The sequence below is a fragment of the Denticeps clupeoides genome, chromosome 8 (genome assembly GCF_900700375.1).
Source record: "Denticeps clupeoides chromosome 8, fDenClu1.1, whole genome shotgun sequence".
Lineage (NCBI taxonomy): Eukaryota > Metazoa > Chordata > Actinopteri > Clupeiformes > Denticipitidae > Denticeps > Denticeps clupeoides.
In genome coordinates, this window is record NC_041714.1 from 6,185,017 (window position 1) to 6,209,148 (window position 24,132).

Genomic DNA, 24,132 nt, shown 5'->3' on the forward strand with positions numbered 1-24,132 from the left:
AACTAAACAAAAAAACAGTGTTCATTAGAATTTGCAATGGAACAGTGGTGAGTAATAAACTAATACGAATAAGCAAGGTAAAACTAAAGTGGTGGCCTAGCGGTTAAGGAAGCGGCCCCGTAATCAGAAGGTTGCTGGTTCAAATCCCGATCCGCCAAGGTGCCACTGAGCAAAGCACCGTCCCCACACACTGCTCCCCGGGGGCCTGTCATGGCTGCCCACTGCTCACCAAGGGTGATGGTTAAATAGAGCATTTTTTTCAAAGTAACATATAAAAGCTGAAGTGAGAATGTGCTTATTCTGGACAGTCTTCTTCAAAATGGGTTTGCATTTTCAGTCTTGAATGCATGAGGCTTCCTGTTCAAGGGAGTTGACAAACACATTTTTGGGTTTCTGCCTTACCAGACAATTTGTTTATTTATTTGATTCTTCATTAAAGTAAATTTTTCAGTTATTTGATTCAATTGCCATGATTCAATTTTTCTACATAGTCACATAATATCCCTACACGATTTTAGTAAAATATTTAATTGTTTTAATTGTTTAAACACATGGCAACATCAGAATAATCAATAGAACATTTCCAGTACTTTGCACATAGCTACAGAAATTTTATTTGAGTAGGGTTTTTGTTTAGCATTTCCTTATGAATCTAATTAACTTCCTCAAGTGCTGAAAATAAGCATAAGAATTATTTCTGGCTGAAGATTATTTTCCTGCACCTCAAATTGACCTTTCCCTGGAATAGACGTGCATTATATTGCACAGTCGCAATATACACAGTTTATATACACTGCCTGTGATGGGCTGCATAACATCTATACTAAAGCACGGCATTAGTCAGGCTGTTAAATCTCAATCTGAAATCAATTCACTGCTCAGATCTATATACAGAGTTATGTTTGTAGCATACCATTTGTGTTTAATTGCTGTTTAACTACAGGCTATTATATGTCCACATATGCATGTTAAATTGCTCTGTTCTGAAACATGAACAGCCTTATTGGGAGGAGTATAAACTTGGAGCCTTCGGCACCTAACCTGACAAACGGCACACGTCTATAGCCGGTATTGATCGAAATCCCTGGCTGTGAAAATCTGAAGTGCATACTTACAGGATCAATTTGCTCCAAAGAAATCTTCCCCACGTTTTTCTGTATGCTGTAATCTTGACCCACATAGGCATGACTGTGAGAGGAAGGAGGAGAGTGTGTTTCAATTTTTATATGAATAATTAGAGGACATTTTCAAATTAGTTACATCAAAAAGGAACTACAGAGTGAACAAGGTACTTGTCATAATAATGAAGATCAGGCTATTCAGCTGTCATCACACTGGTGAGAAGTGACATGGGACGTTTTCTAGCAGCCAACCAGAACGCACTTAATTCAGTACAACAGCATCTGGTTTAAAGGTCAGCTCAATTTGCATGGTTTGAGACTCTGCCAGTTGTGGTTTCAAATGAAGTTCACCAATCCCTGCTTTGACCGAACAGCGGGTTGGTGAAAAGAGAACAATTCAACCAGAGGGCCAATAAAGCCAACAAGCGCATAAGGTCGAGGCATTGCAAAAAAAAACAAAACACCAGAACGTCCCACAGCACCATATCCTATTAAAACGCCCTTGTCTGGGCTTTAACAAAAGGAAAAAAAAAAATGCCCGGTGGCCCTGTGGTGTATCCCACCCCAAAGGTGGCGGTGGCAGTGGCACTTATCTCCAGATGCAGGGTAGATGCACAGCTGTGAAAAACACAAATGAGCTAATAGCGGTGCTGGTTTAATCTTGCTGAGACATGTTGTCCTGAGGACCAACTCGAAGGCCTTCCCAGAGGAACAAATGAAGAATGGCAGAATGAAGGAACTATGTAAATGAGTTTACAGCTGAATGTATTAATTTAATGAAACACCACGTCTGAGCGGTCATGATAATTGTCATGACCTGTCGATGTCATGAACAGCTTCCCCATGTTTTTGATAGGGTGGAGCATTAGACTATTACCATATTGATTCATAATTTGGAACATTCATATTGTCAGATTTGAATTTATTTGTCAATATATTGTGAATATCAGGGCATTATTAGTTAATCAACTATTGAAACATCACGTCAGATAGAAACAAAAATTGTTCCACGATTCATGCTGATTTAGAACCTCTAACCAGAGAGTACACTTGTGAGTACAAATAATTTAAACAACCTCATTTAGTTTTTTGTAATTTTGCAATTTCTAATCCAACTAATTGATTACTAATCCAACTGAGGCAACGACCAGTCAACCATCAAAATGAAATGCTCTGCTTTCAACATCATTCTGTACCAGCTCATGTCCACTTGTCGGTGAATCCTTTTACTCCACAGCTTTATTTCTCAACCAGCAGCTCCACCCGCTATTTCAGGGATGTCTGTGCTCATATCAACAACAAGGGCGGATGGCAGAACGGCAAGATCACAATGAATAATACAACAGGAGCGAGAGTGAACATCACTGACGCCAATTACCTCAGGTGGCTCAGGAGAGGTTGGAGTCGCTCATCAGACTGCACCGCTGGTAGAGATCTTGCAGTCAGCTGAAAAGAAAGAGGAATTAAAGGAAAAAATTCATACGTACACACACACATGCATATGGACATACAGTTATTGGCTCATATTTATGCATTTCAGACACCATATTATGATGCATAATCCTTACAAACGCTCCAAACTCCTAACAAGGCTGCACACTTGTTACCCAAATGTTGAACAGTTCTTAAAAAAAAAAAAAAAAAAGCCAGGAACAGCCGAAAATCAATAAAGAAAAGAATCAATACAAAGGCTTTGGTGAAAGTGAAGATAAAAACGTATTTCAGCACTATTTTCAAGGAAATTAAAGCATATCCAGGCCATTCCCGAGGAGGAAAAATTAAGCCAATAAGTATTTCCACCTCAAAGACATTAATCAAGTCCACAGCAAGGGTGGCAGAAAATCTGTTAACTGAAGCAAAGTGGAGACAATGATGAAGGATGTGGTCTGAGCGTGGTCAAACTATTACAGCAGGGACAGATTGGACGCTGCGCAGAGCTGGCAGCCAGCTTCCTGCTCGGGCGTTCGCTCCGTCCACCTCCAGAGCTCGATAAAGACTGTACTCACTCAGGAACACAGCACCGCACCCTAATGCAGCACAAAATGTAGATGCCGCCCCCAGGCCCGAAAAAGAGCACAGGATTGCGCTGATGATACATAATCATAATAATATAATCTAATATAATAACATATTATTATTATTATTAGGGCTGTATAGTGACAAAAAAACTGAATTAATTCACTTTTTTTTTTTTTGCAAGAATTTAAAATCAAAATCAATTGTTAATGACTAATTTTTCACTGTCAGCATGGCTGAAAAAAAGATAATGTCTCTAGTTGTGAACTTTTACTGGTCTCACAATTTGATTTGATTACAATTATCAATGCCTCGATTATTGTTGCATCACAAGGCATCCCATACATTTTCTACATAGTCACATAATGTTTTCAAATACAAGAGTTAAGGCGCTGTATACAGGTCAGGCCGCCACATTCGCAACCAGTACTACTTTTTAACGATAATTTATATGTCGCTGCCAGTAAATCACAAAGCAACGTCATGATATAAATCAATTATGTTGTGCACTGCATCAATTCAGAAGTCCACATCTGCATTGATTATTAATAATCGCCCCTAGTCCAGACACAGCAGGTTTACCACGGACACGGCAGAAGAGTTGCTCCTGCCTTTGAGTGCCTTATGTAAAAGCACATAAAAAAAAAAAAAAAAAAAAAAAAAAAAAAAAGGCAGGAACTGAATGAGTCCAAAATTGCTCCACTGTCCATATCCTTATTCATTAAATATTTATATATTACTCAGAGTGACTAATGCATTCATTTTGACAGCCCTAATAGACTCAGTGTTATTCAAAAAAAATTATTAAATTTAAAAAATGTAAATGTACACTGCTCAAAAAAAGGGTGGATGGACCGAGACATGATGTCCTAGATGTGCTCAATTGGACTCAGGTCTGAAGAACAGGCGGGCCAGTCCACAGCATCAATGCCTTCATCTTATAGGAACTGCTGACACTCCAGCCACATGAGGTCCAGCATTGTCTTGCATTAGGAGGAACCAGGGCCAACCGCACCAGCATATGGTCTCACAAGGGTTCTGAGGAGCCCAGCATATGGTCTCACAAGGGTTCTGAGGAGCATCTCGGTTCCTAATGGCAGTCAGGCTACCTCTGGCGAGCACATGGAGGGCTGTGCGACCCCCCCCAAAGAAATGCCACCCCACACCATTACTGACCCACTGCCAAACCGGTCATGCTGGAGGATGTTCTCCGTGGTGTCTCCAGACTCTGTCACGTCTGTCACGTGCTCACTGTGAACCAGCTTTCATCTGTGAAGAGCACAGGGCAACAGTGGCGTTCTTGGTGTTCTCAGGTAAATGCCAAACGTGCTGCATGGCGTTTGGCTGTAAGCACTCATACCATCCCCATAAAGTCTGTTTCTGAACAACTGAGCGGACACATGCACATTTGTGGTCTGCTGGAGGTCATTTTTCAGTGCTCCTCCTGTTCCTCCTTGTTCAAAGACAGAGGTAGCGGTCCTGCTGCTGGATTGTTGACCTCCTACGGCCTCCTCCACGTCTCCTGATGTACTGGCCTGTCTCCTGGTAGCGCCTCCATGCTCTGGACACAACTCTTGACAGACACAGCAAACCTTCTTGCCACAGCTGCACTACCTGAGCCACTTGTGTTGGTTGTATGTCTCATGCTACCACTAGAGTGAAAGCACCACCAGCATTCAAAAGTGACCAAAAAGCATAGGAACTGAGAAGTGGTCCGTGGTTTTTTGTCAATCAGTCTTGCATCTTAAGTGGACAGTTTGATTTTACAGAAGTGTGATTGCCTTGGAGTTACACTGTGCTGTATTTATTTTTTTTAAATGAACATTTTCACACCCAGTACAGAGACAGGAAAAAAGGGTCAGCACATGAAATCCAGTCAGATAGCTAGCAGCTTTCAATTTCACGCTCATTTAATGATGTCCTCTCGCTGTCCTCGACAATGCGGGAATGCAACTACAATGGTGAGGGAGCGGTCATAGTGGCCCTGAGCGGCGATGCTGGTGATCTGGACACTCTCCAGGAAATCAAAGCCCGACGGAAATAATCCTGCTCTAATCCGTCCCCAAATGTATAGCACACAATGTCTTAAGGAAATCTGTCAATTTCCATGGCAACCACTCACTTCTCAATAATGGCTATTTGCATTTAACTTAAGCCTGATTTTTACGACATCTACTCTTGTTAAATATCCCATGGCGGTTTACCGAATTCATATTGCAGGGTTCATAATGCAACATTCTATCGAACATTTTCAACTGTGCCATGAGATGTGTGGACTGACAGCCAGTACTTCTCGGTACTAGACCGTCTCCATTATTAAATAAACTGCCTGATTGCATGGGATGAACCCTTTTAATTTAATTAAAAGAGAGCAGGTGAATTACGTTTGTTTTCATAATTTTATTTACCTAAAAAAGGATAACTTACATATATGCTATATTCATTACAATTTTAAATATTTTTGCTTTTGTGGCAGACTATAACACATAACAATCAGAAGTATCTCAAATAATTAATCAATTACCTATGATCTATCAAAAAAATATGTTCAGTTTTAGTCAGTACATGGAATATGGCAGAATCTCACAACTGATATGAAGGTATGCGGATAATAAACATTTCTCCAAGCTGGTTCTGTGAATTGATTCTTATGACTAATACTTTTAAATAAAATGCACCAATATATTGACTATTGGATTATCACAGTGTGAAGTCATCTTCCTCTTGTTGACAGAGACATCAGCGTCTCGATAAGCAATCACAAGCAAGAGAATTGAGTTGACAAGATTAACTCTGTGGAACCACTGAAGGGTATCTGGTCAACAAAGATACGGGAAGGAGCTGAGATGAGGTGAGATGCTCTGGCCACTCGGGGAGATTATCGGAGCGCAGAGTAATTCAGCCTCGGAACATTGATTATAAAAAGGTTCAACAGAGGAGTGCACCCTGAAAGCAGCTTTGCCTCTTTTGTAGTGTTTTACCTTTTTATTAAAAAGACAATTCAGACGGGTAAATAAAAGAAGGAATGGAAAGAAATATGAATCAACTAATCCTGAGTCACTTCATTTATCGCCCACCCACCACCATACAAAAGCACATAATCACATTCCTGCATAAAGATGGGTGTATAAATATTTTAAAACGCCACCCTGCCTCAAGTGTATGTAACAATTGCAGTTCCGGAATTTGAACTGAAGGGTTTTTTTTTTTTTTTTTAACTCCATTGTGAGGGTAAAGGCGAGGAAGGGGCAGAGTGGCATTTCACAGATGACTGGTGCCCACTGGGACAGAGTGCAGCTGCCTGGTGGCATTTCACCTCCACATATAAGAGAGCCAGGAAACACCTTCCCATAATACCACACTGCAGTTGAGAGAACGCAGGGCTGCCACATAATGTACAGTCAAAAATGATGACATTACAGCAGTTACTTCAATGTTAATAATCATAAATTGTATTATATATATTTTACACACACACACACACACACACACACACATATACATACACAGACATAAAAGAAATTTACACCTCTCATATTGTATTACACCAAAATAATTTAGCCATTTAAGCTGTATTGAAATCCCATGACTTTTCACTGACTTTCATGACCATATGTTCTGTGCAGATGTGAAGAAAAATTAAAGTCAAATTTATCAGAAAACTTTTCAACAAAACCGATGACAAATGTAACTTAAATGACAACGTTTCTTCCTCCAAGTTCGTGCAGTCCAAGCCCGAGTAAAATGGACTCAATCAGGTTCGGTCGTAAATCATCGGCTGTAATTTACATGAATTTCAAAAGGAGACACATGGCTGCGGAATATGATTCCAAAACTTTTCAAGGCCTGGAAAATTCTCATTTCAAATTCCATGACTTTTCCAGGTTTTTAATGACCGTAGGTACCCTGAGTTAACTGTGAACTGAGGCAAAGAACAGGGTTGTGGGAAGAAAATAACATACTACAAACAAAAACTTTTACTTGAAAGTGAAGTGATTGTCATTGTGAAACACTGCAGGACACCACACGGTGACACAATGAAATGTGTCCTCTGCTTTTAACCCACCATCCTTGGTGATCAATGGGCAGCCATAGCAGGCGCCTGGGGACCAGTGTGTGGGGACGGTGCTTTGCTTAGTGGCACCTCGGCGGCTTGGGATTCGAACCGGCAACCTTCTGATTACGAGGCCACTTCCCTAACTGCTAGGCCACCACTGCCCCGACTACAGAGCCGCTGTTCACCATACACTTCCTACCCAAACACATATTATTGTATACAGTCAATAGCTATAGTTTCATTCAGTCATTACTTAAACCTTATGGGTTTATAATGGGAATTGTATTGGTAGAAGCCCTCAATCAGTTTTCTTCTGCACTTGTGAACATTCATGATCCCAAAGGCACAACATCTCCCTCCAGCAAAAAGCAAATGGATTCAAACTCACTTGTTTCTGTGCATTTCAATGAGTGAAGAGACAGTGATAGCGGCGGAACGAAGACCTTGATAAATGTTGTGTTGTGTCCAAAGTCCCAGGCCAAGCTGCGGCACTTAGGAAAACCAAATAAATCACCCCCTTTCAGACATTCCGTGCATTTGAGGTCATTTGAGTACCTCATTCCGCGATGTGAAGCACAAAGCCTAAAGTTATAGCTCACGTTCTGAAATGGAAATGAACCTGTCTGCACAATCTGGAGGTTTCCATAAAAGCTGACAAACCAAGCCAGCTGAAGCAAGAGCTTAGAACACATAAAAACAAGAAACAAAGCTGTACTACCTTCCACAAACACAGCATTTTACAGACATTTTGGGGAAACCTGAGTTGCACAATCCTGCTTTTAAATAAAAAATAAATAATAATTTATATTAAAAATAACAAATACATGTGTTCTCTTATGGGCAGACTCACTTGGCATCTTCCTATCGGACACGCCCACTCCACCAGGTGGTGCAACAATGAGCCCCGCCTCGTTCTCTTCAGGCCTGCTGCACACGTCTTCACCCCTACCCTCCCGGCGTTCATCTTCTGGAATCTCTGCCCACTGTGCTGCCGATGCATGTTCCTCTGCCAGTTGAGCAAGCTCCTACATGTTTACTGGGTTACACTGTCTTCTGCTTTGGCCCATCCTTCCTAGCAGTGCTTTTTCAATGCGTTTGCGCCTTTGGCCCCTCCAGATTACTCAGCAATCGTGGCACTTTGTAGAGAGATGTCGAGCGAGTCGGCAGAATGATAAAACTGAGGTTGCAACCGTGACCTATGACAGAGAAGACTGGGACTAAATTAACTCAGGAAATAATTATTCCATTTAATTAGTGAGCGAAGGCAAAAAAATATTTATAATATTTTCCCAAACTTCAGGAGCATTTGCCATAAATCACAGGACTGGCCATCAGAATGCTTGGATTAAAATTCTGATAATCAGCTTTTTATTACTTATTAGTAAACTACATTTAACCACTGAATTACTTCAACCAGCTGTAGCAACGCTACCCCTGTAATACAGCAGGATATAATACAAACCTTTACAAACCCACAACATTTGCTGCTTCAGTGTTCTTGGATCTCTTTGTCAGTTGTTTCTGTGGTGTATTGAAGTTTAATTACAAGCATTATATAGTTTCAAAGGCTTTTATTGACAATTACATCAAGTTTATGCAAAGAGTGAATATTTGCAGTGTTGGCCCAAATCCTGACTGATGGTGACCCATTCCTTCGTAATCCGTGATTGGAGTTTGTCAGACTTTGTGGATTTTTGTTTGTCCGCCCGCCACAGATTCTCAATTGGATTAAGATCGGGGTTTCCTGGCCATGGACCCTAAATTTCAGTGTTTTGTTCCCTGAGCCACTTAGTTATCCCTTATCCGTATGGCACGGTGCTCCATCATGCTGGAAAAGGAGTTGTTCCTCACCAAACTGTTCTTGGGTGGTTGGGAGAAGTTGCTGTCGGAGGAAGTTTTGGTACCATTCCTTATTCATGGCCATGTTCTTAGTTAAAAAAAAAAAAACTGAGTGAGCCCACACCCTTGGATGAGAAGCAGCCCCACACATGAATGGTCTCAGGATGCTTTACTGTCGGCACGACATAGGACTGATGGTAGAGTCACCTTTTCTTCTCCAGACGACATCCTTTTTCCAGATGCCCCCAACACCAGGTCGTCCTCCAAAAGGCTTCGTCTCACTGATGCACTCACACCTGCCTGCTGCCATACCCGAGCAAGCTCTGCACTGGTGGAACCCCGATACTGCAGTAGAATCATCTTTAGGAGACGTTCCTGCCGCTTTGGTGGACTTTCTTGGGCAAAGATGGTTGAAATGGTTGATTTAGGTGCAATCTTAGTAGCAGCAATATCCTTGCCAGTGAAGCTCTTTATATGCAATGCAACGATGACTGCACATGTTTCCTTGCAGGTAACCAGAGGAAGAACAATGATTTCAAGCCTCACCCTCATTTTAAAGCCTGTTCTAACTCAGTCAGCAGGACTGAATGATCTCCAGCCTTGTGCTCATCAACACTCTCACTTGTGTTAATGAGAGGATCACTGAAATGATCTCAGCAGGTCCTTTTGTTGCAGGGCTGACAGTGGAAATGGGACTAAGTTCATTTTCATGGCAAAGAGGGACACGTACCAACCGTTACATAACAAAGCGACCACAGCAGCTTGGACCAGTCTGCTCAGTTCTTCTGTATATACGACTGTTACAAGGTGAGCGCGGACAATGAATACAGGTTTTCTGCTCATTGTAGCAAATCAGCGCATCCACACAGGTGTACAAGACCTTAACTCCTTTATCTGAAAACAGCATATAACAATGTAAACAATTTATGGGATGCATCAACTGTGAATGTTCACACCTCTAGTACACAGGTTATTATTGTGCCTAAATGTCCCTTGTTTTTAACTTAAACACCAAGGCATGTCGACAAGCAATCTGCAAAGAAACAAATTTGTGTTTTTCATCATGTTAAGGATGCCTGCAGCAGGAACAGGAATAGCGATGCCTCGGTCACAGTCCCCAGACATCTCCTTCAGGAGAATCTCCTCATCTGCCAGAGCAGCCAATCCCCTCCTTACGGGCTCTTGATGTGGCCTGTCCATCAGAGTTTCTGTGTATAGGTCTGATAAACAGTTTCTACCTGCGCCCTACACCTCAGCGTCTGCACAACAATGGCAGTGTCTTGGACACTCATTAATCACAATGGCTGACAGGGAGCAAAATAAACCTTCAACTTTTCAAGATGGCTTTCTATTAAGGGAGGCCCAGCAGTGAAAACAAGAGCCATCCTGCCATCCCCCCTGAAGAGCCAGCCAGCCAGCCATCCATCCATCCACCGAGGACTGGCAAGAAGTGTCAACTTGACTCCCAGACTGACAGCTCCAATTGGTTCGTAGATATCTTTTTTTTTCTGTAAATTTCTCAATTGTAAGATTCAATTAACACAGTGGTTCTTTACAAAGGAGGCTTTTTTATTTCTAATGTGAATGTTTTTTTTTCTCCCACTGTCAATATTGCAGTAAAACATACAGCATGTGAGGATATTAATTATAGAGAAAATAACAACACACACTGCATTTTTAAAAAAACGCTGCACAATAAATCTCCTGTAGGGCCCTGTGAAATCAGTTTTATTTTTTCCTAACTTCAGTTTCTTTCCTTTTTATTTCTTCTGCATTCCATGTTTTCCCATTATAGACATAAAAACGATGTGATTATTTAGTGAGTGGGGGAAAAATAACCTGCAATATGACAAATCACATTTAATCACACACTTCAACAAAGTGCTTTGGCATTTACTCTTTGCTTTTGTACACAATTTTGTGCATTTCATGCAAAGAACTTTTTCACAATATTAGACATTCTTCCTTTTATAAAATAAAAGTGCTTCACATTTGACAAACATAAATGAACATTGTGGACTTCTTTCAAAAGTTGTTGTTCTTCAGAGTCATAAAAAAATAAATCGCATGCGCGGACCCAATCGGATATGCACTGGCAGCCTCTACGCTATCGCGGACCGTGAGTTTACATTGCGTTGGTGTGCAAATGTCCCGCCTCAACCGGAAACTATACACAATTCCTCGATTTATAGCGGACGCTGCATCGCGGAAATCATAGGACCCTTGAGAACCATCATTCAGGCAATATGCTCTAGACCAGGGGTCTGAGGAGCTGACATGACATCTCTTTAAAACACCTAATTGCAAACTGAAACACATTTTACAATGTTTTACTAAAATTAAGCATCAACCACAAAATTGAGGCCATTGCAAAAAAAGATTCTAAAACCGTTTCATAACCTTGCAGGGCATCCTGTGTTCAGCAAAGTTCAGCCATTTTGGAGCAACAAGACCAGGGTTTAGACAGAGTTGTGAAATAAAGTTTTGTTTTCAGCTTGATATAAAAGTTAATCTACCCGACACAGAAAATGAAGCTAGAAGATTCCTTGTGGAGTCTGTACTGGCGGCACAGGGCTACTGATGTTTAGCATTCTCATCACAATGGCTCTCTAGTGGCCAGCGCCCTTAACATCACAGCCCTTAAGTGGGCAACATCAAATGAACCATGAATGATTTGCAGAGGTTCTTTAGCGGGGCTTGTGTGGAGGACTTCAGCTGGATGATTCTTTTCCAGCCTGAACATGGCAGGAGGCGGTGAGTCACGTCTCAAAAACCCCACTCTACTGCCAACAGACGTCTATGATCCCAACCCAGGATGAGTACAATGCATCCTTCCAGTTGCAGCCATGGCAACTTATTCCTTTTGTGCCTTCTTCAGAAGGGTGAAGCCTGGCAATTTAATTTATTCCCCTGTATATTTATTTCCCTGTGATTTCAAACACACAAAAAAAATAAAAAAAGATTAGTTTGTACTCAGCTGAAAGCTTTCATCATCAGACACTTAAAGGGAGCAGCACAAGCACGCCGCAGTATTAATCAGTGGACTTTGTGAGGATACACGCTTCTGTCCGCACTTTTCTTTGCTTTATAATTTATCTACTCTGGTTGCCGTGAAGCGTACTGAATGAAGCACTGATCGATGTATAGAATTTTCAATGATGCTCTCCTGCCGCGCACAGTCTCCGACTTCTGGTTTACCACTAGGAGCAAGGAAAGTGATTTCACACCTAAATAACATATACTTTCAAATACAATTACTTATTTAAAGCCGGCAGGCACACTGGGTGGGCTTTAAAGTGCAATAGAATTCCCTTTTACTTACAATCTGCATTAAAATAATTACGGCCTGTTTAAGGCCCCAAGAGATGTTCTAAAACCAATTAGTCTTGTCCGTTAATTACTGCTCTCAGCCGTCTAAGAGACGAAAGAAGGACAAATGATACCAAGTGACCTACTACTGACAGTTCACAAAAAAATAAAAATAAGAATGGAAAACATCTCGTCTCAAGTGTCAGGTGACATTTTTCACCATGGAGATTGATTTCCACGTTACTCCCTGGAAACTGTTTTGAGTGTCATAAGTCTCCTTCCCCAGACGGATTTATAGAGGGCTCGGGTACAAGAAGATTGACACATTTCATTTTCCTCTGCCACTAGATTTTCGGAATGTCACTGGCTACAGAGTGCCTGGCTGGCATATGTTTCCATTTGCCAAGATGGATTAGCACCAGGCCAGAGATGCAGAACTTGTCGTCTCCTGCTGTCTGTTCTCTCTAAGGGGCAGCGGTGGCCTAGCGCGTAAGGAAGCGGCCCCGTAATCAGAAGGTTGCCGGTTCCAATCCCGAGCTGCCAAGGTGCCACTGAGCAAAGCACTGTCCCCACACGCTGCTCCCCGGGCGCCTGTCATGGCTGCCCACTACTCATTAAGGTGATGGTTAAAAGCAGAGGACACATCCGTAGTGTCATTGTGTGCTGTTCTGCGCTGAATCACTTGACATGATATTTACTCTGCTAATTTATTTTAAAAAGGCAGCCTTTTCAGAGCAGAGGTGGATGAATGCTGAATTATGGCTGATAAAAGCTGCACGCCGGGGGGACCCAGCAGCATTTCAATACAGCAGCACACAACAATTGCCACAAAGAAAAAATGCCCCATGTGTCACAATCGGAGGTTTTTTGTGCCGCTGTCTGCAAGGCCCATCTGCCGGGGTCACCTTCCTCTCGCTGGCTATCTACAGCTGTCGGTACAGCTGTGACATGTATGAGGACAGACTCAGATTTTATATACATGTTCACACACGTATACTTAAACCCATTCAGATCGAACACTCAATTTACTCGTGCAAGTGGAGAATAGTCTGTAATGGTCCGCCTTGCAAACCCAGCAGAAACACTGTAGACACTTTAGTTTAGGACAGGAAGCAATCAGCTGTGGAAGATCGAAAGGACCAATACCCGAAGGCTTGCGGGTTCAAATCCCGAAGCGCCAAGGTGCCGCTGAGGTCCCATGGATCAAGGTTGCCATGGTAATGTGTTTAAATACAGAGCACCCATTTCTCTGTGTCATCGTGTGTTGTGCTGTTTCACAATGACCAAAACAATCGCTTTTTAAAAGGAAAATTGGAAAACTAGAATAAGACAGTGGGGCAGTGGTGGCCTAGCGGTTAAGGAAGCGGCCCCGTAATCAGAAGGTTGCCGGTTCGAATCCCGATCTGCCAAGGTACCACTGAGCAAAGCACCGTCCCCACACACTGCTCCCCGGGCGCCTGTCATGGCTGCCCACTGCTCACTCAGGGTGATGGGTTAAATGCAGAGGGCAAATTTCACTGTGTGCACTGTGTGCTGTGTATCATGTGACAATCACTTCACTTAATTTACTTTAGAAATCATTAGCCGGATCTCAGGATTAATCTCATCAAAAGAACTGAAGGAACCTATGATGACACGTTACAGAAATACCCAGAGCAAACGCTGCATTATGCAGCGTGTGTTGTGCAGAAGTTCTGGCAATGAGAACAAAAAAATTAATAAAAAGCTGCTAACAGGTTCACGATCGGCAGGAGCATTTCAGCAGCACCCTACACACCCTGAACAATGTCCTCCAAGATCAACTCCGGATTGCGGGTTTTACTGAGATCCACAAAATTTAATTAAAACATTCAATCAAGCAACGGGTGGTTATAAAGAGGTCTCTGTTCCCTTAGCAGTCAGATTTTTTTATGATTCCCCCGTATCATCCCGCCGTTTTAATACCTCTCGTTACAATAGCAATTAAGTCCTCCTCTTCCACATTGTTTACAGTGGGTTTCTAATTTGAATTTTAGAGGTCACAAGCCTCAAAGTGACAAGTTGCCACCGCTGTCGCTAAGGATTATTAAAGCCAGCTACTCCAGAACACATTTACAGCTCAGTCGAGCTCTTTTGTGAGTTCTGCCCATGGAATCAGTCCAGGTAGAAAATGTTTAATTAAGGAAATGATGGGTGAAGAAACAGATTTACTGGCGTGTCGCTCCACACTGCTTCACATTTGCATGCTGAAATTGCACTTGTCCTCCTGCAAGGGAACCAGCACCAAAAAACACACAGACCCGTGCTCCGTTCATCAGATATGCCATGTCATCACAAAAGCAAACACGCTCTGGGCCCACCTTCACCTGAACAGCGAGCAGATCTGCCAGCTTCCTGAGAACAGTGAGACAGCAGAGCTTCATTCTGCCCGACGACAAAAGAAGAGCCAATAAATTGAAACAGAAGCGGCCTCCTTGTGAATAACATCGCATGAGAGGACAGAAGCCCGTTTCATGGCCACTTTCACAGCAAATGATGCACTGGGTTCTAATAATATCAGGGAGAGCTGAAGCAAAGTCGGCAGATCCCGGTGGAGCACGATCCCTGTGGGTCGCAGCCCAGCACCAAACAGAGATGGCCGAAACCGGTTATAGGGCCACCGCTAAATTACGCAAGAGTAAACGCTACCGATTCCAAAATGTAACACAAGCCCGTACTTCAGGGATGATGAATGGGAAGACTGGGAGAATCTAGATCACTTTATGGCTATGTTTTACACATGACTACATATCCATACACACCCACTCTGGATGCACCTATTTTGAAGAATCCAATGCAAGAAACATATTTAATATTTTTGTAGCAGGAGAAAGTGTTTGATTAGTCTGCATTTTCTTTTTTATTTTTACCTTCATTGCTGCTTTGTTCACTATTGTCATCATCAATAGCTGCTTGATGAGATGCTCATTAACATTCAGGACAGTAGTCCAACTTAACGTGGTGAAGAGATGACAAGAGTGTGAAATGCATTATTAATAGCCCTCTATCTTCAGTTTTGTTCCACAATTAAAAAAAATAAATAAAAATACAAGAGCCATATATGATCAAGAACAATAATAATTGATTCATTGACAGCTGCTCTGTTTAAATGCAGAGTAGTTATGTAATAGAGTTAATATCCGCACTTGCTGTGTGTTTGCAGCTGAATAATAAATTATATTCTAATTAGGATTAAAACTGCTTCATTTGTAAACTAGCTCAACAGGCCCCGCTGCTGTGGTTTAATGGTCATCATAATGGCGGAACTTCGACATCAGACAAATCAATTAAAGATGCAGACGAATACGAGTGTTTGCAATTTTGAATCTATCAATAAAAGAAAATAATAAATACATTTTAAGAAATAAATAAATGTAAAATCGCAATTATAATTCAACAACTATTTAATACATTTCATCAGAAAAGCAAAGAAACTTCCTTGCCCTTGTTACTTTTTGAGGGAAAATGCTAAATGTTAACCATCTGAATGATACCACAGTCGTTCAAGACCTCCGACCTCAGGCCAGGAAAAACCTGCAAGCTGGCCACCTCTTTTTCCTCTTCCTTGGGGCACAAGAATCCTGAGAAGCGCATGAAAACCAGTTTCTCTTTGTTCAGTCGCTGAACGGCGGTTCAGCTCTCCCCAATCCAACATGACTGGGAGCAGAATTTTCCCATCGCCTGCCCCCTAAACCACCTAAAACAGAGGCCAGTGCAAGCTGGAAGAACTTCTCACCCAAAACCAACAGAACTTTGGAACAGCTTCAACCAGAACAACTAGAGAAGCCATGAAAATCCCAACAAAGAACCAAAGAAACGCATGCGTATGACGCAGTGAAGGTATATATTACTCATCATCATGACTATACTTAGCATGATGATACTTATTGCTTTATAATATTATAAACAAAGCTTCCCAGAACACAGTGTACTGATGAGACCTGCAGGAGCTACATCTAAAACAAAGAACCTGGCACTGGGACTCAGCGCTATGGGGGATGTACTGATAACAAACATCATTTTATAAAATTATGAGGTGATGCCAGCGTTTAAAGCCCAAATTTACCAAATTGATGCTTATTTTGCTTTGCAGTTATTTATTCCCCGAGCCTACATAATTAAACAATAAGGGAAAAATGTATCGCCTCAGCCCACTTCACCCACTGCTCTCCAGTGCCACCTATTGGATGTTCTCTGAAACTGCAACGGGTCAGCATGTCTACAGTCATGCAACAAATTGACATTATATTCAGCTTATATTCACCTGAGAAAGTGAGAGAATTTGTGGAGCTATTCTAGGTTGTGGCTCTGGCTCAGGCACAATTCTAGTAAGCAGGTTTTGGACCAGCGACTTCATGGCAATCTGGGTCATAGACCAGAATATCATCCACTACCCCACTATTTCAAATTCGTCCAGGACACATCTGATGAAAAAAAAAAAAAAGAATTGATCAACGTGGTCCATGAATGACGAGGCCTACAGACGAGACGTGTGCAACGGATGAGAACTTCTGCGACACATTACGGTTGTCTATCCGTAGCCCAGAACAGGCCATGGCCAAGTCACAGCATTACCAACAGAGTAAACGTATTTTAAACATAATAAACCTTAGCGGTGCCTGCACAGAACGTGTCTGGACGTGGGAGAGTTAACACTCGGAAGCACCTCATCAGCTACACTGCCAGGGAAGAGTCTGGTTGTTGGCACCCGACATCAGTTGATTAAAGCAATTAAGTGATTAGCAAGCCGCTGATTAGTCATCTGAATTGTGCAAACAGTGCAGGGCGCAGTCCATAAAAATGAAATTAAAACGACCCGATTCAACACAAGCCACAAAGACGGCTGTCAAAACCCGCTGCACAAGTTTGAAACAGTCAGAATTCAGCGGTCGCCTAGCAACTAGTACAACTTCCTCCGGTAGAACTTGGCAGAGCGAGTATTCCACACACTCCTTCTGAAGCATTTCTAAAATAAGACCTTCTATGTTAATCATATACACTTTTTCCACACAGTATTTTACACACACACACACACACACACACACATTTTAGGATCTCTATTTTCTTCCTAATTGCCTGAACTTTAGTTTAATGCCCATGATTTCTAGGACCTTTTATCTAGATATGAGTTTCTACATTTATTGCTTGCAGGTGACCTTAAAAAAAAATAATAATTTAGATGTGTACTGGGCAAACGTATGAAACAAGACTGACTTTCATATGAAAACTCGTCCTGCCCGTCAATTTAACGAGGACAACACAGCGTTGAGCTGTGGACAGCAGCAGGAGCGGACCCAGCCTAAAGGCCGTGTGGGCAGATGTAGACAGCAGAATGGCAAAAATCATTTTTCCAATCCATCATGCTTTACTCTCAGCGCCGTCCACCGCCTGGAACCCGGCGGTTCCGCGGTGCAATCTCCGAGACCCCTCAGCCTACGCAGTGCTCTCTACCCCCACGTTCCAGATCCAGACGTCTCTCTTTTCACCGGGCAGGTTATTATTCACACTCAAGGCAAATTGCCATGCACTGCAGACATTTCAATTGCTTCCCCCTGCACGACAAACACGAAACCTGCTCTTTGAACCGCTGGCTTGAAATTTAATTACGAGGCCAAAAAAAGGTTCAAAAGATACATTTTAATCTAAGCTTTTGAAATTCTGGAACTTGAAGGCCATTCAGGAAGCACCAGACCCACCGTGAGCACCGTAACCACTCATGAGATTTCAGTTCCACGCTGGTTTGTGTCCCCAGAGGGAACTCTGACACCACTACGAGCAAGCTTTAATTTGGAACATTCATGCAATAAGTCTGTGAATCTCCATATGGTGCAAATGAATGTTTACCCAGCACTGGTGACAAAGGATTAAAGCACTTTATGACTTTCAAATCGTAATGAATAAATGGCTGAGACAGAAAGAGACTCTTCAAAGAGTGCGTGTGGATTTTACAAATTGCAAGGCAAATTAATTGTATGTTTACCCTGTTATTTTCTTGCCTCTAGAGGACCTGAGAAGTGTTTGCGTGTGTGAGCAAGAGAGAGAGAGAAAGAGGAACTAAGAACAAAAGCTATAAAACTAATTATTCTGGGGGAAAAAAAAAATGAGGTTACCTACCGCCAGGGCTTTAGAGAGTCTCGTGCGGAAATCATTCAGGACGATGGCTATAATATCCTGGTGAGGAATGTAGGCATAGCCACCCTTGAGGAAGACCTTCCTCGTCCGTACCAAATCAAGGGCGTCCTGAAACGGGACCTGGTCCACGAATAAAGAGGATGAGAAGAAAAGGTCACTGACCCACTCACAGATTTCAGCTTCTGGAAATGATGCCAGTGAGTTATGCTGCTCAACTTACTTTGTAGAAATCCTGCTCCATCACTGTTGCTCCACTGACAGCATAGCTGGAGCTGACCAGTTTGTCAACCAATGCCTTTTTCTGCTCCATACTAACCTATCAGGGTTACATATACATACAAATATGCATAAAAATACTGATACACAAGAGCAAAAAAATAAATAAATAAATAAATAAATAAAAAAAGTGAACAGGACCACAAGCGAAAGAACTTGCTCAAAATCAATAAAGTAGTAGTGATCACATTTTTTTTTATAAATAAATGGCACTAACAACTCCCAGCTATTGTTTAAAATATCCTGATAAATGCTGCAAATGTAAAAATCAATTAACGTTTACAGTTTGCGTTTGATTAATACAATAGAAATTGTACAATGCAAAATCCGTTCATCATCTGTAATTGCTCATTTACAGAAACGAGTTGAGGTGATTGTACAGGTCACTATAAATGTGTGCTCATGATCTATGGGCTCTAGAGGTACATGCGACTAAAAAACGTCGCATCGGTGAGACAAATTGTTCGGGCGTGTCCGTGTTGTGTTCTAAACCAATCAAAGATTGTGAAGAGCAGGACCCACCTCTCACTGGCCCTGGTACACATATTCCTGTTCTCACCCGAGCCCGACAAGTGCAGCTTTTTAAAATCCCGAACCAGACATTTACTGTGGACGACATTCTGGCCAATAACCTTTGCACGCAGTACGAGTCAGTTTTCATGGTCAGTTTTTTTTTCCTCCACACTTTAGACTAGTGTCCGTCTCAGCTTCCATTTTTTTAACGCTAATCAAAATTAATCATGTGATTGCACAATTACCACCTGAACAAGAGTAAAATGATGTGTGATACATGCTGTGATAAATGTACTGGCCCAGATTTCCCTCTCCTGGTGCCTTTCAGCAACAGACAGCAGCAAACAGATAGTCAGGCCGAGATGATAATTACATTCAAGCCCTAAAAACACTTGCACTTTTCTTAAAAGCGATTAAGATGAACATCATGCCAACAATAACCAAACTCACATGGGGCATGTACACTGTGCAGTTGTGGCCTAGCAGCTAAGGCCATAATTGTAAGATTGCGGGTTCAAATACCAAACCACCAAGGTGCCACAGAGCTAGGTTCCCACACACAGTTCCCTGGGGCCCATCCCCCCCCCTTCACAAAGTTAGTGCTTCATTTTGATTTTTTGTTGATGCTGTAGCACCACCTGCTGATGCGAACATGAACAACATCTACACATATATGCTTCAGGGTACAGACATTTGGCTTACTTTGTGCATACAGTATACCATATCGGGCTGTAGGATTTCATTTAAGAAAATTTGGAAAAAGATTGCTTTTGTTAATATTTTATTAAAAAGTAAGTTGAAAAATATATACAACTTCCCGTTTTCTTTTACCGTGTCATACTGCAGATTATTTTGATGAAGGAATTCAGTCTTGGATTTGGAAGTAAGGCCACTGAAGCGGAATCGGAAGAGATCCATCTCTTGCTGTATGAACCAACGTCTTAAGTCCTCACTGCAAAAAAAAATGTAAAAAAAAAAATATATATATATATAATATATAGTTATTCCTAGGTTTAAAAAATAAAAAATAAAAAAGCACAAGCAGTCATACAGTTATTCAAATGATCCTCTTTTGAGTTCTGTGATGTTGCAAAATATGAGCTGTGGTATTGAGCTTTTCAATGTCAACCTGTTTTTTTGCTAATCTATGTGGATCTTTACTGGTAGAATGACATGTCACACCAACTGCAGAGAGACACCTTAATGGAATAGAACAAGGAAACAAGTGTTCTAAGCTTTAGAGCAATATGTGAGTGCTAACCACATTACAGATTTTGCTTCTGCAAATACATTTCAGAGCATATTCACTGCGAGAAATACTGCTGTGAAAGTAATGTGATATTTTAAAAATAAGAATCTGAAAACCATTTGAAAAATAAGCATCTGATTGTGAAATGAGAAATGACTTTTAATGCTTTTAAAGCCCTTTCAAATACGTACGTTTGGCAATATGCAAGGCGGAGGATGAAGTGGGAGATGTGGTCCTTCCTCCGTTTCTCATACTCAGTCTGTTCTTTCTTGTCATCCTAGAACATTTTTGGGAGAGAGTTTGCATAAACACGGTGATTTAAACAACTATGCAGCAAAAAGGCCACATCTCAAATGCCATAAGGTCTGTTCAGCAATCGCTTTGAGATGAGTGGAAAAAACAGACAGTAAGTACTTACAGCCTCTGCCTTGTGGGGGAAGTTCAGGTTGGAGAATTCACTATAGAGCTTCTTTGTGTACTGATCGGACGTTTTCACGTAGCTTACTCCCAGATTCTCCACTGTTTTCAGCACTAAAACATAAAACAGAAGAGCACGTCACGGGGCGAAGACAGCGACCACACGAGCGGCATCCGCCTGGTGATGCAGTGAACGGACGCCCCGGTGAACGAAGCAACCGCAGGCCGCGAAGGACCGACGACGAGCGTGACACTTACATTTCAAACGCTCAAACGCGAACGTTTCGAACTCAGCCAGCGAGATGTTCTCGGCGGGCGGCCGTCCGTAGAACTGGAGGCAGTGGCCGTACAGCCCGTCCTGGGGCTGGCTGACGAGCCTCCTTCTCCGGGAAAACTGCATGGCGAGTCCGGAGAGAGAACCGTGCAGCGGGCGGCAGCAAGACTAAACAACAAAACAACCGGTTCATTCCACTGGCTGGAGGAAACAAGCGTTAGCTTGTTAGCTCCTTAGCTCCCGTTCGAAACAACAGTTACGCCCTTACGAAGCTTAATGAATAATGCAGAATTACATGAAGGAGAGTATTTTACGAACATGCTTATAATGTAAAAGTATTAACAATTACCGCTGTTCTCAATGCCGCGGAGCTGTTTCCAAAACGCGCTGTTCTTCCTGGACAGAATAACCCGCCAAATGGTCGAGCCAATCAGAGAGCGCGGGAGAAGGGCGAACGTTGTTGGGGGCCAATCAGATTCGACGTTGAGGCGGAGCTGGGTCGCATCGGGAAATTGATTGGCCGCGTCGAGTCACGTGCAGAACTGTCCGGCGGCAAATTGGTACACAGCGTGGAGCTTCTTCTTCCTAACAGAACACCACCTGTCCTGCACACGCGTGTTTTATTTGAAACGTCGCTCGATTCACAACGTACGTTCTACGTCAGCAATATCGGCATTTATATTTACACCGTCGGCGTGGTGTCTGCTTATGTCCCCATATATGTGTGTATATAGGTTCAGTACTGCGTACATACCCAGTCAATAAACTTGTTAAAGTTTACTTCGTTTGTATTGATGCGTTCTTTTCCGTTAGTTACTGTAACTATTATAATAAAAAGTTCCTCCTTTTGTGTGTATGAGATCATCCAGGACTGCATAATCTGCATTAAATCGCCACTGCAGTTTCGAAACACAGCGTGTTTAGCGACGGGAAGCGTCGGTATTTTTGAACATAATGTAACTATAGCCACAGCAACACTTGAGAAACACTTGTGATTGAGAGACTGACTATTATACGACTCGTTATGCGCTCATGTGTTACTTTTGGGTACATCTAGCTAAAGGCAAATACTAATTTTTGGCGATTTGGTCCACGGCCGCTGGTCATGGCTGCCCACTGCGCACCAAGGATAATGGTTAAAAGCAGAGGACACATTTCGTTGTGTGCACCGTGTGCTGTGCTGCAGTGTTTTACAATGGCAATCACTTTCAATTTAGAGCTTTACTTTACTTTACTTTACTTTATTTGGCAGACGCTTTTATCCAAAGCGACTTACAATGGGAAGACACCAGCAATTCTCGTTCGATTTCTATAGAATATCAAGTATACAAACTAAGAGCCCTGATAAGGCTTAGACTTGTCATTGAAGAACATGCTCGGAGAGTGTTGGGTGCTAGACTAAGAAAAATTATAATGTATTTATACATTTTGTATTTGTTTGTTCAATGTGTACGCATGTGTATGTGTTAAATTTGTCTGTAATATTTTTGGAATAAGAGGGTTTTCACCTTCTTCTTAAAAGTGGTGATAGTCTCGGCTAGTCGTGTGGAGGAGGGCAGGTTGTTCCACCAGCCAGGGACAACAACGGAGAACAGACATGATTGGAATCGGAGACCCCGTGAAGAAGGAATTTTTAGTCTCCTTTCGTTTGCTGATCTGAGAGAGCGTGCAGGAGTGTATCTAGGTAGTAGTGTGTTGATGTAGGAGGGCGCAGTTCCATTTACAGCCCTGTAGGCAAGCATCAAGGATTTGAACTCAATGCGAGCAGCTACCGGGAGCCAGTGGAGGGAGGTAAGAAGAGGTGTAACATGGGTGTATTTTGGCTGATTGAAGATGAGACGGGCTGCCATATTTTGGATCATCTGGAGTGGTTTTATGGTGACTGCAGAGGCTCCAGCCAGGAGAGAGTTACAGTAGTCGAGTTTGGAGATGACCATTGCCTGGAAGAGGAGCTGCGTAGCCTGTTGTGAGAGAAAAGGCCGAATCTTGCGAATGTTGTAGAGAGTGAACCTGCAGGATCTGGAGATCGCAGCAACATGATGGTTCAAACTCAGTTTGTTATCTATCCAAACCCCAAGGCTTTTTGCAGATGCCGTGGGTGTTAACAATAGCGATCCAATTTGAATTGAAAGGTTTTGCTGAGGAGAATTGTTGCCCGGAAAGATCAGAATCTCGGTTTTGGATAGGTTGAGTTGGAGGTGTCGCTCAGACATCCATGCCGATATGTCTGAGAGGCAGGCCGAAATTTTTGTTGCTATAGTAGCATCTTCTGGTGGGAATGACAGATAGAGCTGGGTGTCATCAGCATAAGAGTGATAGGAGAAGCCATGTGATTGGATGATGTGACCAAGTGAGCGAGTGTATATTGAGAATAGAAGGGGGCCAAGGACAGAGCCTTGTGGAACCCCTGTGGTTACCCTAGAGAGGACAGATGTCTCACCTCCCCATGATACCTTGAAGGACCTGTCGTAGAGATAAGAGGTGAACCAATCTAGTACGGTTCCTGTGACTCCTAAATCAGAGAGTGTGGTGAGAAGAATTTCGTGGTTAACTGTATTGAAGGCAGCAGATAGATCAAGTAGGACAAGGACAGATGATCTGCGGGCAGCTCTTGCAGCACGAAGGTCATCCATCATTGCCAGGAGGGAGGTTTCAGTAGAATGCCCTTTCCTGAAACCAGACTGAAAAGGGTCAAGAAGATCATGCTTGTGGAGAAATGAGGAAAGTTGAGCCAGGACTGCTCTTTCAAGAATTTTTGAAAGAAAAGGAAGGTTGGAGACTGGGCGGTAGATATCCAGTAGAGATGGGTTTAATGTGGGTTTTTTGAGCAGGGGAGTAATGACAGCCTGTTTGAAAGCAGTGGGAAATGTTCCTGTTGTGAGTGAGGAGTTTAAGACGTGTGTCAGAGCAG

General features: G+C 42.4%; 1 protein-coding gene across 1 annotated transcript in view; it reads right to left on the reverse strand.

Moving 5' to 3' along the window:
• Positions 1-21,626, reverse strand: part of prim2 (DNA primase subunit 2) — a 38,543-nt gene extending 16,917 nt beyond the window's left edge. Inside the window, exons 1-9 of the mRNA XM_028989764.1 lie at positions 21,571-21,626; positions 21,206-21,389; positions 20,949-21,061; positions 20,722-20,807; positions 20,113-20,233; positions 18,713-18,808; positions 18,475-18,612; positions 2,500-2,567; positions 1,116-1,188 (exon numbers count right to left, since the gene is read on the reverse strand). Of these exons, the coding sequence (XP_028845597.1) occupies positions 1,116-1,188; positions 2,500-2,567; positions 18,475-18,612; positions 18,713-18,808; positions 20,113-20,233; positions 20,722-20,807; positions 20,949-21,061; positions 21,206-21,347 (837 nt within the window). The 5' untranslated portion in view covers positions 21,348-21,389; positions 21,571-21,626. The remainder of the gene's footprint in view (positions 1-1,115; positions 1,189-2,499; positions 2,568-18,474; positions 18,613-18,712; positions 18,809-20,112; positions 20,234-20,721; positions 20,808-20,948; positions 21,062-21,205; positions 21,390-21,570) is intronic.
• Between the last annotated feature and the right edge of the window lie 2,506 nt (positions 21,627-24,132).